At 34.5% G+C, this 18,411-nt stretch overlaps 1 protein-coding gene across 1 annotated transcript in view; it reads left to right on the top strand.

Annotated features, from left to right (window-relative positions):
* The window catches only part of EDIL3 (EGF like repeats and discoidin domains 3), a 449,134-nt gene that overhangs the window by 421,817 nt on the left and 8,906 nt on the right, over positions 1-18,411 (top strand). The window contains exon 10 of the mRNA XM_064376103.1: positions 1,600-1,755. Within this exon, the coding sequence (XP_064232173.1) occupies positions 1,600-1,755 (156 nt within the window). The remainder of the gene's footprint in view (positions 1-1,599; positions 1,756-18,411) is intronic.

The raw sequence follows: 18,411 nt of genomic DNA, 5'->3' as shown, positions 1-18,411 counted from the left end.
GCTTGCATGGTTGTTGGGAGAATTATATGAGGACATACAAGAAAACACTTAGCACAATGTGAGACATCAATCATTTCCTTCCCAGGATGTCATAGTTTTTCCATCCTGCATTACTGCTGGACACACAAAACATTTTAGATAATGTAATTCATGTTTAGAAATATAGCCAAAAGTTTTGATTTTTGAAAATGTTTTAATAGAGCATTAAAGGTAGTCTTTTGTCTTAATCCATCACCAAAGTTGAGTCTAAAGTCTTTAACACATGTCCCAAAAAAGTAACAAAAAGCTCATATGAAGTCAGAACACAGGCTGTGACACATTGTAAACTGTTTCACATGTTTACTAATGGGCATCTGTATCACTAAATATAGCCTTATTCTATGCATTCTCTCTAGCTCTGGCTTCTCATTTATGGCCTGTATCTGACCGATGACAATCTATTTGTAGCTACCTTACATCTCACAGGATGGAGGACCTGAAATAGAAACAAAAGGACACAGTGTTTGAAAGCACCAAGATCACACATGGGATCATGACAGTTAAAGACGATAAGATCAAGGATGTAGCAAGGCACTTAGTCATAGGAAATAGGTGGAAATAAGGGGCTACTGCAGGAAGAGAGAGGAAACTGTAGATCAAGGAACATAAACATGAAAGATAAAGATCTTACAAGAGTTGGCCACTTAGAAAATAAAGTTAAAAAATTAACATTATATAAGATGTAAAAAATACAGAAATGAATTAGGGAACAAAGAGGGAAAGTATTGAACTATTCTATATTATGTATTCTTTCATGAAAATGTTTCCTATCTTTTGCCTTTCAATTACATTTTGATGATTTTAATGCTTACTGAATTTCCATGAGTCTCATATCCTTTAAAGTATGTGTTTTGCAGAGATGACCACATTATAAGCATAGACTCCACAAGTCAGGAATGCATGTATTTAATCCTTCTTCATTTTTGAAGAATATTTGACTTCTTCTTAACCTTTTTGGAATTGTAGTTTTCTAAAAGGGGGTTTTCACTGGATAATGATCACTATTACTCAGTTATATATTATTAAATTGATCAAAATTTACGGAAACAGGATTGACTAATGTTCCGTTGTGAAAATCTAATACTATTTTTGTTCCTGATGTGTACATAGCTACAGTGCTATTTTGGATTTTTATTGCAATGACCAATAAAATCAGAAAATTGAATTATTAGTAAAGTTCTGGGAGGCAGTGATCAATCTCAAGAAAGTCAGCCTAGTCAGATATGTTCTATCGCAGTTCCAAAAAAAAAAAAAAAAAAAAAAACCTGCACAAGTAGATGAATCAGCTTAATATAAAATCAATTGGTGAAATTATTTTTAAACGTGATTTTATTTTAAAATGGTAAAAAATGGTTGCTCAAGGAGTCTTGGACTACATTAACCCAGTGGCAATATCAAAATTATAAGCCAATAATAGGCTCAGTCATTGATTCAAAAATACAAATAACTAGGCAGATTTTTGGTTTTAGGATATATATGGTTTTACTCTCTTGAGATCAAAAGACTTGCAAATGTATGACTTGGTTGTTGCATTTAAAGAATGCATTTTCTTTTTATTAGGTGGATCTTCTTGTTCCTACCAAAGTGACTGGCATCATTACACAAGGAGCTAAAGATTTTGGTCATGTACAGTTCGTTGGTTCCTACAAACTGGCTTACAGCAATGATGGAGAGCACTGGAGTGTATACCAGGATGAAAAGCAAAGAAAAGATAAGGTAAGTCACCCAAATTGGCTTATAAGATTCAGAAGTGGAGGATCAAATTATATCCAAGTTTGATGAATGAACTGCTTATACATCTGTACTAAAAATAATATATGCATATACTTAAAATGTATGTTAAATAAAAAGCTTCAAAGAATAGCACTGTAAAGGAGTTTGCAGTCCAGTATGGAATGGTGCAACCTAGAGGGAAAAAATTGCTTTACTGATAACGTGTTCCCTATTATTAATTGCCTAAGATCTGACTATATAAGATTCACCTAATGGTTTATAAACATAATAGAATCTTGAATAGTTTATCATAGGACACCTGTAAATAGCTATTGCTAGAACATATGCCACTATTATTTTCATTATTAAAATAAATTCCTGATGTTAGATAAAATATTCTTTGGAGAAAAATGTTTCAAAGTTTAATGAAATTATTTTTAAACATTTTATATTTCCTTAATTATTGTAACAAGTGGGAATTTCAGAAATAGAACAATTTTGATTATACAGCTCAACAACATAAAAACTCAGATTTTTTTCTGCTCAGTTGCCTTCATTGTATTTTAATTCATAGATTTGTTTTATTTTCCTTTTAAATATATAATCTGTTTTGAATTTCATATATACACACCTCTATACACATACACCATAAAAATCAACATCATACAATTTTTATATTTTTAATTCTTAGCATTTTGAGCATCTTTTTATAATATCTACTAGTTTCAGTATCTGCGAGACCCTGGAGAATGAAAGTGCTCAGGGCGATATCAATGACTAATTGGGATCATTGTTTAAATATGGCCTCAGTCGGATTAGTGAAATCAAGTTAATTCATTGCTTAGAGTCATTGTGCAAGGAATTGCTAGCTTTCTGAAGATATGAAGACATCAACAAAAACTCTCAAATCAAGGATTTGGGGAAGAATATAACACTGCTTTATGCATATTAAATATTCGAGTTAATAATTATTTTTATTTTATGTAATCCTTTTACTTCCTTACTGTTATTTCATTATTAACTGACAGAAGGGTTGAAAATATCTTTCTTTCTTCAAATATTCAAGGCAGAGAATTTATAAATTTCCCCAGAAATACTAGGTCTGGAATGGCTGTTTAAGTGATTCAACAGTCTAAATTTGTTCACACAAAATTTATTTTAGAGATCTATGTGGCTTTAGGTTTAGATTTTAAAAGCCGCATTTAGTCACATTTTACCATCTCAGAACACACCCATTTAGTGTCTCAGGACACATGCACATTTCACATGTTAACATCTTAGAAATTGGCGTATCATACATCACAATGAAATTGAGAGCACTTATTCTTTCCTAGATGAACATAAAATAATGGCATGATTTAAAATCAATGAATCTTAAATTCAATAAATATTGGATATTTTGTAAAATTATTTTCAAACATATTTTGTGAGCTATAGACAAGTGTTTGCCATGATTTATTGGAAATAACTATTCCAGTTCCTATCTTTCACCTTTTACAGTAGGCAATCTGATACAAAGTGTATGTTTCATAAGGTGACTTTTTTAAAACTTCATAAATTATACAGGCTTGAAATTAATTTTAAGACAGATGAGTATTTACTTATCCATGTGTAAGATTCAGTAAAAAGCATATCTATAATAGTGAAACCTTTATATAGATTAGTTTAGGGAAGAACTGTAAAGAAAATTATGGTTAAACCATTAAACTGTTGAAATACTTTTTTGTCTCCATTTTTATAAAAAAGTGATTTAATATGTGAGTAATTTAATTTTTCTTATAGACTAGACATTTTCTTATTAATGTGTTTTATTTCATTGTCTCAGTCTGAAACTTACATAAAATTTTTGTGCCAAGTTGTTTGATAGTGTTACTCAGGTTTTTTATATCTTTGCTAATTTTCTATCTACCTGTGCTATTAATTACCGAGAACGGAATGTGGAAATTTTCAGCTGTCATTATGGATTTGTCTCTTTTTTCTCGCCATTATATCAGTGTTGGCTTTATGTATTTTGAAGCTCTGTTAATATATACATAAGCAGATTTTTAATGTCTCTTTGATCAAATCAACCATTTTTCATTAGAAAATGAACTTCTGTATCTGTGGTAATAGTTTTTATTCTGAAATCTACTTTGATGGGAGTATTAATGTAATCGAATTTAAATTTATCATCTTGCTATTTAGTTCCTCTTTGTCACATCTATTTTTGTTTCTTATTCCTATTTTTGCACTTTTTCAGATTAATCTTCAGTAATTCCATTTTATCATGTTTGTTGAATTAGCCATAATGTTTTGTTATTTTTGTGATTGCTTTAGAGTTTGTGATATATATTTTAAACCTACGAAATCTACCTTTAAATGAATGTTAAGCCCCAGAAACTTACCTACATAAAAACAAGCAAAATAGATTATAGCCGTTAATCCACATATTTAGAAACTAAAATTATTATAACATATGATTTGGACATGACCAAAATACATCTTTTTTAAATTGGCATATCATACTTGTACATATTTGGGGTCTACATATGACACTTTGATACATGTATACAGTGTGCAATAATCACATCAGAGTTATTAGGATACCCATCACCTCAAACATTTAATCAAAATAAATACTATTGGTAAGGATATATAGACTCCACTAGGCAAGTTGGAAAACTGTGAGAGTAGATCGATGTATACTATTTACTAAAAAGAATGTTAGCTAGAATTCTCCTGTGAGACCATAAAGTACACTATTATTCGTACAATGTAAACTTTTTTTAATGAAACCATTTTTATGTTATAAATATATGATAATGGGCTAAATTCAGCCAATTTAACTGGTAGTTTTAAAAAGAAATCTAACCAGTTTGCTTTAATATTATGACTAATTAGGCACAGTGAAGGAAAGCCTAAAGTAAAGCCTAAGTCTACTAGTTAGTTTTGAAGAAGACAATTGACACCAACAAACTGTAGATAAAAATGCAGTAATTAGGATTATCATAAAGAAATCTTTTATGGAGAAGAAGGAATTACAGAGCATTAGATATTTCCATTTTTACATAGAAGAGAATTTATAAAACAAATGAAAAAATGTATTGCCTAAGTTCTTTAAATACTTGAAAATGCATTTTATATGCAAATATACATATTATCAATAAAATATGTTTGATAAATATCAAAATAATCATTTTGCTTCATTATTATATTTCTGCTAGATATTTTATGTATCATTTCATATATCTTTTATAGATGTGCTCTTCTGTTTAAAAGGGCTCAATACTACTTAGCAATTAATTTTTTCTGAGGTTGAGTAAGCCATCTCCTATTGATTCTTAACATTATTTTTATCTTGTTTTCCATGGTTACTTACCATAAGAGGAAAAAAAAGTCTTCAATATTTACAAGTGCCAATTCAACTACAAGCTTTCATCCAGACGAATATAATAAATGAATTGAATGTTTCAGGGCAAAACATGGGCCTGTGAGATGTTTTATGGAAGCACTTTTCAAATAGAAATATGTATAAACAAAAGCTTCTAAGTCTTCTTTTGTGCCTTTTGTTTTTATTGACTGCTTGCTTTAATAGATTTTGAGGATGTGGGTGTGGATGTCTAATGTAGATCCAGACACAAGATTACTTCAGAAAAATAACCTGAAAATCAATGCAGTTTTCTAGGTTTACAACAAGTGCTATAAATTTATGAAAATGTATCAATGCCCTTTTTGTTTTTTATTAATCAGAATGACTAAGCCTCAGAAAAGCAATGCCAAAAATATGTATATATGTACATAGGAGTATCTAAATATATGTAATAAATACATATGTGTACATACACATGCCAAAAGTCAACTGAAAAATAATAATACCCTGTTCTCCTTATTGAGCTGTCTCTTTCTGAATACTCTCCCATAGCATTCACAAGAATTGCAGTTTCTTTTAGTATTCTGTTTTTTAGCTAAATTCCACATTAAATCTCTTGTAGTTGAGCCTATGATGACACTCTCGGAACAATCCATACATTTTTTTTTCCCCTTCCTAGTCTACAGTATTTTCTAACATTTAACTAACTTTTCTATTTCTCTACGGCATTAATTCAGGTACATTTTTATTTGAAAGTCAAATGTTCCTTTGCTCTTATGAAAGTGACATTTGTTTTATACACTTGGAGCTGTTTTTTACTGTGTTTAGCAGGAAAACTGCAAAACTTGACAGACATTTTCAGTATTTAATTTTTCAGGTTATAAGCCAAAGTAAAGCAATAATAAATTTCAGGAAGAGTACTTATATGGAAAAATTAGAAATAAAAATGGGTTTTCTCTTCCAATATATTAGTCATAACATCATGGTGTTTAAATAAGTCTGAATTCACACCATAGGAGCTTTCTTTTCTTCAGGAATAAAGAAGCTGCTAATATTCTATTTCATCTCCCTCCCTAAAATTATCCAGGGTTTTGTAAAAGCATAAGTTGAAAAGTTGAAACTTTACCTGGATTTTCCAAAACAGAAAATAAAATACGCTGTTTCCAGTAAGACTTTCTTGGTCCTTAAAGATGAATCACACATATATTCATCAAGAAATAACCTGCAAGATCTTGGTGAACTCCGTAATTCAGTAGTTACCATAATTGTCTGATCATAGCACTCATGGGGAGAGCTTGTTTAAAAATACATATTTCTGGGCCCTGGCTCAGGCTCTCTGGAGATGAGCTGGAAATCTAAATGTTTACAGAGGCCCCAGCTAATTTAAATAATAAGCAAGCATGTGAAAAATGACTAATTGATGCCAAAAACAAAATTAAATTTTTGAAACTAAGTGTAGTTTTCTGTTTTTCTAGTGAGAATGGAATTTGTTATTATTCTTAAAGACTTTGACCTCCAATTGGTCGGTGGAAGTCAATATGAATCAATGTTTCTAAAAAGAAGAGTAAATTTTAATAAGTTTGCCAATTCCCTTATGAAAATCATAAGGTTAAACACTACCTTTAAACAAATTTTAAATTGAAATAATATATTTAAATAGTTTAGGATGCAGATTAAATGGGGGGATTATCTGGAAGGAGGTAAAATTTATATTTATTCAATTTGTTCAGTAGGCAGACTCCACATGAGAAAAAATTATGAATATGACCCAGTCTCCCAGTCTAATGAGAAGCTCAGTAAAGGTGGAAAAACTGTGATTTAATCTGTTCATTTTAAAAATCAAAATATAACCTACTAGGTATATTATTTGATGAAACAACTCTAGGGAAGAAGTAGCACATAGATTATGTCAGTTTCATGAAAGTCCATGGCTCTCCAATAGAAGAAAAGAGTCCCTGGTCCTTTTTAACCTCCTTCCCTTTCTCAGCATGGGTGTGAAAAATAGAAGCAGCAACATCATCAGTCCTCATTAATAAAGTTGCCAGGCATGGTCTGTATTGAAGGATATATTCAAATTCAACAGTAATTACAGATGCCACAGAGCATCCTGTCATTTCTGCTGAAGTGAGTACTTTTGGAGAGCTGAAATTAAATTTGAATGTTTAATACCTTGAAAGTCCAGCTCATGGGTAAGGCAGAGGTCAGATGAGTAGTCAATAATAGTCATGCTGTTCTTTTGAAATTTGATCTGGGTGAGAAACTTAGAACCTGAAGAATCCCCTAGGAGGTAAATAAAATGGAATCATCAGTGGCAATCACAGAGGAAGATGATAGCAGGGGGGGAAGCCAAAGGAGTGAATTGTCCTTCAAGAGGAAGCAGCTGCATGTTTCTGAGCAGCAGGATCAAGGACAGCTTCCCTCCGTGTTACATGGAGACCATTAGTTTCATCCATTCAGAGTCCTGTTACTCTTTTCAAATAAGACAGAGAAGGAAAGAAAGGAGACTGCTTCTCAAAAAGCAATTTTCAAAAAATAAATGACTTCCTACAAAACACTAGGATTCAGTAATAGCAAGTGAATTGTGCCCAACATGATAGAAATTCATGTAGTTACTTTATTTTACTTACTTAAATATTTGGTGGCTGAGTGACTTAATTGAAACTAAAGTTAAGGAGACAATCATATTATTTCTGAATTGTCTAGAAATAGGGACATTGTTATTTATTTATTTTAATTTGCATATTTTTTAATTTGTGTGAGTACATAGACAAGCATGTATATCTTTGGGGTACATGAGAGGTTTTGATATAGCCATGCAATTTGTAATAAGCATCCTGGATATTGTTATTTAAATAAACACCATGTGGCATCAACTGATATTCAGAAGTTTCTCTGCTTTTCTCCTTGTACTTAATATTATGAGACCTAACTAGGATATGTGCTGGTATGAAGAACACAGAATTCTCTACATTCACATAAATGTGGGTATCACTAGATTTTCAAACTTAAGACACCAACCTGAGAATATTTCTGTCTTGGCATAATATAAAGTCGAGTGATAAGCTTAACCTTTTTAATTTTAAATTATTTTAAATATCCCTGCCCAGGAGTGGATAGAGGGAGATAATAGCCGATGTCATGATCCCATTTTTAATGCAATAAAGACTGCAGGGTATTAGGGATTTTAAAAAGGTGCAGCTTTAGGGGAAAATGTGTTCATCAAGACTCAATAAAGGCTGGTAGTAGGCAGAGACAAAACATTAGTGAAAACATGTCAATAAAGAGAGAGAGATCCAAGATGGCTGATCACTAGCAGCTCAGGATTGTAGCTCCCAGTGAAAGCGCAGAGAATGAGAGGACACCACACTTTCAGATGAATTTTTGTTGCTCACGGACCAGGAGATTCCCAGCGAAGGAGCCCCACGGGTCACCAGCGTGATTCTTGTGGCCGGCGCGGCGGTTTTGCTGGCACCTCGGTGCAGTGGTTCTTGGTGCAGAGTAAATGGGACTGGGTCCCCTTTTGGCCAATGTTTGGAGCTCCGGGAAGGCAGAGTCACCTATTCAGCTGATTGAAGGATGAACTCAAGAAGGGAGGCAGCCCGGAGATTCTCAGGCAGAAAAGTCCCATCAATCTTAACACTGCTGTTTTGGCCAGCGCAGTGGATTGCTCAGATTTCGGCGCTGGGAATCAGCAAGTTGGATGTCCACTCAGAGACCTAACTAGAAAGTCAGTAATTACAAAGATGACAGATGGATAAATTTATAATGAAGGGAAGAAACCAGCCTAAAAAGGCAGAGAGTACTCAAAATCAGAATGCCTCTCCCTCTACAGGAGATTACAGTTCCTCATCAGCAACGGAACAAGGCCTGATGGAGGACGAGTGTGTTCCATTAACAAAAGTAGGCTTCAGAAGGTGGATGATAAGAAACTTCTGTGAATTAAAAGAACTTGTTCTAACCCAATGCAAAGAAAGTAAGAACTTTGAAAAAAGGTTTGACGAAATGCTAACGAGAATAGACAATTTAGAGAGGAATATAAGGGAATTAATGGAGCTGAAAAACACAACACGAGAACTTCGCAAAGTATGCACAAGTTTTAACAGTCGAATTGATCAAGCAGAAGAAAGGATATCAGAGGTTGAAGACCAACTTAATGAAATAAAATGAGAAGAGAAGATTAGAGAGAAAAGGATAAAAAGGAATGGGCAAAGTCTCCAAGAAATATGAGACTATGTGAAAAGACCTAATCTATGTTCGATAGATGTACCTGAATGTGACGAAGAGAATGAATCCAAGTTGGAAAATACTCTGCAGGATATTATTCAGGAAAACTTTCCCAACCTAGTAAGGCAGGACAATATTCAACTCCAGGTAATACAGAGAACACTACAAAGATATTCCTCATGAAGACCAACCCCAAGGCACATAATCATCAGATTCATTAGGGTTGAAACAAAGGAGAAAATACTAAGGGCAGCCAGAGAGAAAGGTCAGGTTACCCACAAAGGGAAGCCTATCAGACTTACAGCAGATCTCTCAGCAGAAACCCTACAAGCCAGAAAAGAGTGGGGGCCAATATTCAACATCCTTAAAGAAAAGAGCTTTCAACCCAGAATTTCATATCCAGCCAAGTTAAGCTTCACAAGCAAAGGAAAAATAAAATTTTTTGTGAACAAGCAAGTACTTAGAGATTTCACCACCACCAAGCCTACTTTACAAGAGCTTCTGAAAGAAGCACTGCACATATAAAGGAACAACCAATATCAGCCTTTCCAAAAATATACCAAAAAGTAAAGAGCATCAACATAATGAAGAATTTACATCAACTAATGGGCAAAACAGCCAGCTAGCATCAAATGGCAGTATTAAACTCACATATATTATTATTAATCCTAAATTTAAATCAACTACATACCCCAATCAAAAGATACAAACAGGCAAATTGGATAATAAGCCAAAACCCATTGGTATGCTGCATTCAGACCCATCTCACATGCAACGATACACAAAGACTCAAAACAAAGGGATGGAGGAAGATTTACCAACCAAATGGAGAGCAAAAATAAATAAATAAATAAAAAGCAGGAGTTGCAATTCTCGCCTCTGATAAAATAGACTTTAAAGCAACAAAGATCAAAAGAGGCAAAGGACATTACATAATGGTAAAAGGATCAATGCAACAAGAAGAGCTAACGATCCTAAATATATACGCACCCAATACAGGAGCACCCAGATACATAAGACAAGTTCTTAATGACTTATAAAGAGACTTAGACTCCCACACAATAATAGTGGGAGACTGTAACATCACATTGTCAATATTAGACAGATCAATGAGACAGAAAATTAACAAGGATATCCAGGACTTGAACTCAGACCCGGAACAAGTAATCTTAATAAACATTTATAGAACTCTCCACTTCAAATACACAAAACACACATTCTTATCAGTACCACATCATACCTATTCCAAAAGTGACTACATAATTGGAAGTAAATCACTCCTCAGTAATTGCATAGCATTCCATAGGTTTAAGAAATATTGGTTGGCTGCTTGTTTGTTATTTTCTTCCCTATTCCTTCCTGTCTCCATTGTTAAGCACAATTATTGGCATAAAAGAGGTTTTCAATACCCATTTTTAGACTGCATTGTAGCCTGGGCAATAAAGCAATACTCCCGTTCTCTCTCCCTCTTTCTCTTCTTTTTTCTTCCTCTCCTTCGTTCTTTTTTTTTTCTTTTAAAAAAAAAAGAATTCACTTATTTCTGTAATCTATATATCTTAATCTATTCAGATTGATCTAACAAAATACCATAATCCAGGCAGTTTATAAACAACAGGCATTTATTTCTGCCAGTTTTAGAGGCTGGCAAGTCCAAGATGAAGGCACTAGGAGACTCAGCTTCTAGTTGGGGCACACTTGGTTGTTCATAGACGGCACTTCTGGCTGTGTCCTCAACATGGTAGGAAAGGGGGTGAAGAAGCTCTCTGTGTGGTCTCTTCTATAAGAGCACTAATTGCATTCATAAGGGCTCTGCTGTCATGACCTAATCACCTCCCAAAGACCTCACCTCTTAATACCATCACCTTGAGGATAAGTAGTTCAACATATGAATTTGGGGGACACATAAGCATTCAGTTCATTGTACTATACATATTATCAAATTCGAGGCAATCCTATGGTTTGCTGTGTTGCTTTTATAATTCATACCCTTGCCCGAAATAGAATGGATGTTTGTAAATTTTGCTAAGGCCTCTGACCAAGAATGAAATCTATCAGGAAATATCTAAGTACAGAATAATTGATTTAGCAAAGTGAAAGTGGTTTGCAGGCCTAGATCTGCCTGCTGAGTTTGGAAAAGGACAATCTAGTTAAATAAATTGAATTCAGAAAGCAGCCTATTGTCATCCATGAGTAGTGTGATAACAGTTGTTAAGGTACACAGAGAACATAATAGGGACCCACTTATCAGAATGAGTTGTGGGGTCCTGGGGTCAAAAGCAAGACAGAAAAATGGATGCAAGTCCAAGGGCAAATAGCCCTGGGTCCCCTACAAAAAGTATTATGCTTCCATTTCCAAGTTTAACATAAGCTCCAAGGGTCCTACCTGACCAAAGATGTTTGCTCCTGAATCTAGCATAAGGAAGGGTTTAAGAGTAGGAAAGAAAGGAGAGAAGAGGAGATGGGGCTTATGGGATAGAGATGAGCACAGAGAGGGCTAGTGCCTAATGTAAGTGCAACTGTAGAAAGGAACAACTGGCTAGATGCTGGAAATAAAAGACAAACCAGAGTACTCATCAGCCACAGGAACAACCCGAAGCCATTCTATCTTAAGGAGCTCAGTGATTGTAAGAAGTCATTCAGTTTATTTGGAAACATCAATGGAAAACCAGTTGTCCTTCCTCAAGGGATAATTTTGAGATTTCTAAGAAAATCCTTTGTATGTTATTTCACATTTTCTAATATTAAATACTGTCGATATAAAATATGCAGTTAATTGTGGCCAATGAAGCATTTACTTTTCTTGATGGCAACGGGACCTTTTAAACTTAATCATTAAAAAACAAAAGAGCAAAAGCAGAATGCTGTCTAACAACAATTAGGTGGTGAAAACAAATAAACATCAGGTAGAAAATCCAAAAAACTCACCAATATTAGGGTGGGTTGGGGGCAAGAAGTAGGAAGAATGTCCCTGCTGCTATGACTATTATTTAATGACAGATAACCACCTAGCACAGATGCTACGAAACATCATTCTTAATAAATTTATGGAGAAAGGAGAAAACAAGTCAGGATAATACAATAATAAGGAATAAATATATGCTCATTGTTTTTTCTTGCTAATTATCTTTTGTCTCCAAACTCAGAGTTACATTTTCAGCAAGTTGGATAAACTCCCTCAACATTTGGAACAGTGTAGTTTTTCTAGTTAGCACGTTTCTGCAAAAATGAAAAAAATATGTGTGAAAAACACGAGTAATATGTTACATAGCAGTATTATCAAAGTAAAATATTCATAAATGAAAAATAATATAAATGTTGTTTATATTACATGCGTTATTACCTTACTTTTCCCAGTGTTCAAATGATAAAAAAAAGTTAAAATTATCTTTTTTTAGCTTCTCAATCTTCCATCATTCATCAGAAATCACTAAAAAATGTGTCCACTTAAAATTCTGAATATCTCATGTTTATGTTCGATTTATTAATAGACCTAATTGCATAATGAGAATATTTCAAAATGAAAAAATTACTCCTGCTTTTATTTAGGTCATTCTTGTACTACTACTGTGAAAAATCACCAAGTGTTAGCCCAACTGTGACTCTATGCATTGATTAAAAATGCTAACATATTAAAAATATTGATTAGTGATTAGCTCCCCAGTAGAATGATCAAGGCTATCCAACTTTAAAAAATTATTTAAAATTCAGTGATGCTGTCATTCATTAAGAGATAGTGATGAACCTGATGAAAGCAGAAGATGTTAGCTGAAAGAAACTTAGTATTTTTAATAGAAAGAAACTACCATCGTATTTTATGTGAATCGGATAGTTTTCTCTCCTACGAGGAAAACAAGTACTTGATCAATCTGAGTATGCTAGTAACCATGTCGTTGTTTTGATTGTTGAAGTATTAGCATTAACCATTGACTAGTGGTGTTAGCCTGTTTTGTGTTATTATTAAGGAATGCCTAAGACTGGGTAATTTATAAAGAAAGGAGGTTTATTTGGCTCATGGTTCTGCAGGCTGTGCAAGCATGGCAGTAGAATATGCTTGGCTTCTCGTGAGACATCAGGAAACATTTTTTACTCATGGCAGAAGTCAAAGAGAGAGCAGGCTCATCATATGGCAAGAGAAGGAGCGACAGAGAGGAGCAGCTGCCACATTATTTTCTAACAACCAGCTCTCCTGTGAACTAATGGAGCAAGAACTCATTCAATACACTAGGGAGGACACCAAGCCATACATGAGTGATGTGCCCCTGTGACCCGCACACCTCCCACTAGGCTCCACCTCCAACACTGAGGATCTCATACTGACATGAGATTTAGGGGGAACGGGTATCCAAACTATATCAATTAGAATACAGCAAAATTTTGAACCCATTTTATTTCTAAATAATCACCAAACAACTAATACTTTGTTAATTATATGGTAAAAAAAAATGCTCAAAGACATTAGTTCGACGTGATACATATGCCATTTTTACTATCCACCATCCCACCATCAGCTGCAATATGTGAAGCAATTAAAATTCTCTCTTTTAACACTTTCACAATGACTTAATTAATGTGGCAATATTTTTCTACTTTTTCACAGTTTAAGTCTGAAAAAGAATAAATGACACTTGTAATATGTCCGTATTTATGGGAAACTATAAAAAGATTTCTAAATCTGCCACACCCTATAAAGTTAGTCATTTGGCAGTGAATTTTATGTAGTTCCTTTGGTTGAATCTCAAAGAGAAAGTATGTTAATTTGTATAGAGCACTCTCGGGACAAACACACCTGTAATAAGCCCTTCAGGGCACTTATTAAAGAGGCAACACATTTCTCATCATCAAAAAGTTTCTGGTATAATTTGAGACATAGATTGATTAAAAAATAACTTTAATAAGAGACAATTCAGTGATGATACCTGTGTGAAGGGGCATTCCTCTCAGTTTTTCTGAAGCTGTGAACAGAGGACCAAACTCAGAAAACTGAACACAAGACCTAATTTCCTTGTTTCCAATAAAGTTAGAAACAAAATCAATTTTGAACAGATAAATAAAATATATAGTATATAATAATAATTAAAGGAAGACATTCCTCATATTGAATGAAAATAATAACTTTTACATAACAAAATTGCACTTTTATTTCTTTTCTTCCTTTTGGTAGTACTCCAATATCTGTAATTAATAGCAAAGTTTACTTTTCCCTTCTGGGAACAAGTATATTTTGATAATAACATACCCTCAACTCATTAAGAAAAGGAAAAACAAAGACCCAAATTTAGCTTATACCAAAGAAGAGTTTGTGACTGCTCAGCTTGGGGCTGACATTCCTTACGTTCTTCATATAGTGTTGCCAGATTTGGCAAATAAAAATACAGACACCTGGTTAAATTTGAATTTCAGATAAATGATACATTCTGTAGTATATGTATATTCCTAATATTTGACTTTGCAATCTTGTTTCCAATTAACATCTTCCATGTCTTGTAGCTGGCCAAACGGTCTACTAAGGGTGCTCAGGAGAGAGGATAAAGGAGAATGACTCCTTTCTGTGCCCAGGCAGTACACGCTTACGCTCACACCTAGGCACCCTGCTTCAGCTGTATGATTCCACTTTGCCATCTCTTCATCCATCTCTGGGATTGTCTTCTCTCCCTCCCTAATACTCTTTTCAGTTCATCACTAGTCTGGCTTAGAAGTCATAGCTGAGTGCTTAAATCACTGCTGTATTCATACATAGAGCTTGATATTAAGTCATTTCTGACAAGGATAGGGTGAAACTCTTCAATGAGACTTGAAGTGAGGAAAACTCTCCTGATGTAGCAAGAATTACTATTGCCACATCATTTTTATATCTATCATGAAGCGTAGATTCAGGGGTAGAGTCTCAAATTGTTTTGATGAGTTGGAAAACACCTAGTCTGATTTAGGATGAAAGTTTGAGAGATGAGCTTTGAGCTTCAATAGCGAGGCAAGTCGCTCTGTGCTTTTACAGGAAAGAGGAAAGGCATTTCTACATTTCTGATGTTTGACTAAAAAGAAAAATTAGATGCCTTACTTTCTGACTACTCCTAGTAATATCTCCTGGAGGTGTCTTTGAAAAGTAGTTGATTTCCCAATTCTACTTTTTCTGTAGGAATATTTCTTATGGCAGTCAAAATCTGAGTAGTGAAAGGCAGATAGTTTAAATATATAGCCACAGTTTAGAATGGCATATTTTATGTTTCATAAATCTTTATAGGCAATCATCCTGTGTGATATATTTCCTAAGATATTCTTATTAAGGAGACTTTCATCATAAAAGAAGTTAAGACTAATATCTCTATTAGTTAAGACTAATATCTCTTATTAAGGAGACTTTCATCATAAAAGAAGTTAAGTATGGTGGTGTGTCCTACCTCCTGGCTTTTAGACTCTGCATTCTAAATACCAGCAAGCTTGGGAAAAGGAAGATAACAGTCAAGGAAGATAAACGCTTTTGCTTTGATTTTTCACTAGGTCTTTTTTCCCAGGGTCAAGACCTAATAACAAAGGTAACATGAACTTCTTACTGAGGCTCTTTGGGCTCTTTCTAAGAGCTACCAGCTCTCCACCTAGTCGAAGCCAAACTTACGCATGAAAACAGTCCATAGAATGAATGGAGATGGCCACTTGGACCAGTCCCATTTGTCTCTCATCTGGCTAAGGGTATGTCGGCAATTCCTAGCTCAACTTGTTACTCTCACAGTGGACTAGGGAATCACAAATATCATCTATGCCAGCTTGCTAGTAACAGAGAAGTTGATGTTACTGGGGAGAATAGGATCCCCTAATCTCATACCTTTTTAGGAGCAGTTGAACTCTTCTATGAAAAGCCAGAAGTTAAATGTTTTAAAAAATACTATCAAAGATGTGCTATTTCCTCCACTTTCCAATACTCTTGAATTCCAGAGGATCCAAGAAAGAATGAATTTTAGAAAGCTATCACACAGCTTTCCTTCCCAGTGAAGAATTATGTTCCCCAACCAGCTTTCATGTCAACTACAAAGAAACCAAAGAGAATCTGGCAATTTGAGAAGCAATAAAGGGCCAGAAATACGGACTTTTATTGCCAAGGTAGGGGGGAAAAATGTTTGCATTTTTTTTGGCCAATTATTATTGGAATTTTTCATTTGTGCATTTTGAGGAAAAAAAATCTAACAGAAGGAGCAGTAGAGTGCAAATAATACTGCAAAAATTGTAAGTGAACATCAAATTTGTGGTGTAGTTAAGAATTTCTTGGGATATAATCAGAGATTTATATACACTAGGAACATGAGGCAAAGCCAGATTAGGTCAGTGAAATAGAGCATTTCTTGAACCCACAAACCTACTTTTTTACATAATTACAATTGAAAGAAAACTTTAGAGCCACAAGAAATTTCTTGAGAGCAACAGTTAGAATGGAAATAATTTTTTTAGAGAACCCATATATTCATTTTAATGGTTTAAAATGAACCAAGCCATTGTGAAAGAAAGACTGGAACCTCTCCCCATGTTTTGTTTTTCACTTCTCCTATCAAGCAAAAATGTTCTATAATTAGACTTTTGAAGTTAAATAGACAGTTTGAAAGCCTCAGGTAATTTCATGGAGAAATCTTGGGAAGCAAAGAAATCTCTGAAGCAACCAGGGTCTACATTTTTCAAAGGGCTCATGGAACAAAACATTATTTGAAAGGGAACACAGAAAAAAAAATGAATATCTGATATGAATTACGGTGCAGAGTTTTATATGTATGACCATGCACAGTAGCCTTCAGAAAATCTGACTGCAGTTTCTTAAGGGATTGCAAAATAATCCCAAGTAGATGGCCAAAGTAGTATTTCTCAAAGGACCTATAAGCTTTGATGGAAATGATATTAAAGAAATACAGGAGAATAAAGATGTTAAATGTTTTTGTTACTGAAATATGCAAGAGGACGAGTAACCCCAGCTGTTTGATATGCTCATCAGATTCATGTCCCTGAGAATCAGTATCATCCAGAAATTGAAAATAAGAAGAGCAAGTAAAAATAGAAGGAGTAGAACCTAACAGTAGAAGGTTTAGAAAATGTATGCATGGGCCAAAATAAATAAATTTCAGTGGATTGTCCTTTCAGGATTCATTCAAAGAATCAGAATAGAAAAAAGTTCACAATTAACTTTAAAGCCTGAATGTCTGTCACAGGCTGGCACGTGATGTTGGGGAGGTTGTAGATGCAATCCTTTCAGACAATTGAGGTTCCTTTTCCACCTGTCAGTGTTTCAGACATCAAAACTTATATGAAACCTGTTGCTTTTCAACACCAGTTACTCATTGCGAAGTTCAGGATTCCCCAAACCCACCCTCACTTTTGACATCAATTGCATATTTGCAGTTCCCCAAGATTATTCTCAGGTTTGATAATTCAGCAGAAAAACTCACCAACACAATTAAAATTATTATTCTCACTGTTACAGTTTATCACCATGAAAGGATATGGATACAAATCATCTAAGGGAAGAGGCATATGGGGTAGGCTCCAGGAGAGTCCAGGCATGAGCTTTCAGTTGTCTTGGAAACTTCCGGAGAGTACTAACTTCTCTTAGCCATGTTATGTGACATTAAGCCCAGAGTATTGCCAACCAGGAAGCTCACCTTAGCCTTAGTATTCAGAGTTTTCATGGAAGCTCAGACATGTAGACTTGGTTGACCTTAGCTATGGCTGACCATGGCCAACCTTAGTTTCCTCCCTTTCAGTGGTCAAGCTAACCTGAAGACCCCACTGTAAACCACAATGTTAACATAGGCCATCTGGTGTAGCCCAGGGCCCCCTGGAAAACAAAAACACTTATCAGACAGGCCAGAGATTACCTCCCAGGAGCTGAGGGCAAAAATTAGACTCCTCCTTGGGTAAGGTTAACATCTTACTGCACATTCCTATTACACAAGGTTTTGTGGACTGTACACTAATCACTGGAATGACATGTGTCTGTAAACACTGTGCCTACACTAGATTTGACACATCCCAAATTCTGCAGAAGAGCTGTTCAATAGAGAAAAGATTTGATGGTCAGCAGCTTGCTTCAACATAGTACACGCAAGTAAACT

This window comes from Aotus nancymaae, unplaced genomic scaffold (assembly GCF_030222135.1).
Source record: "Aotus nancymaae isolate 86718 unplaced genomic scaffold, 86718_ANA_hifiasm-v0.15.2.pri h1tg000014l, whole genome shotgun sequence".
In the NCBI taxonomy this organism is placed as follows: Eukaryota; Metazoa; Chordata; class Mammalia; order Primates; family Aotidae; genus Aotus; species Aotus nancymaae.
Note: the sequence above shows the minus strand (reverse complement) of the source record. Positions and strands in the feature narration are given on the sequence as shown.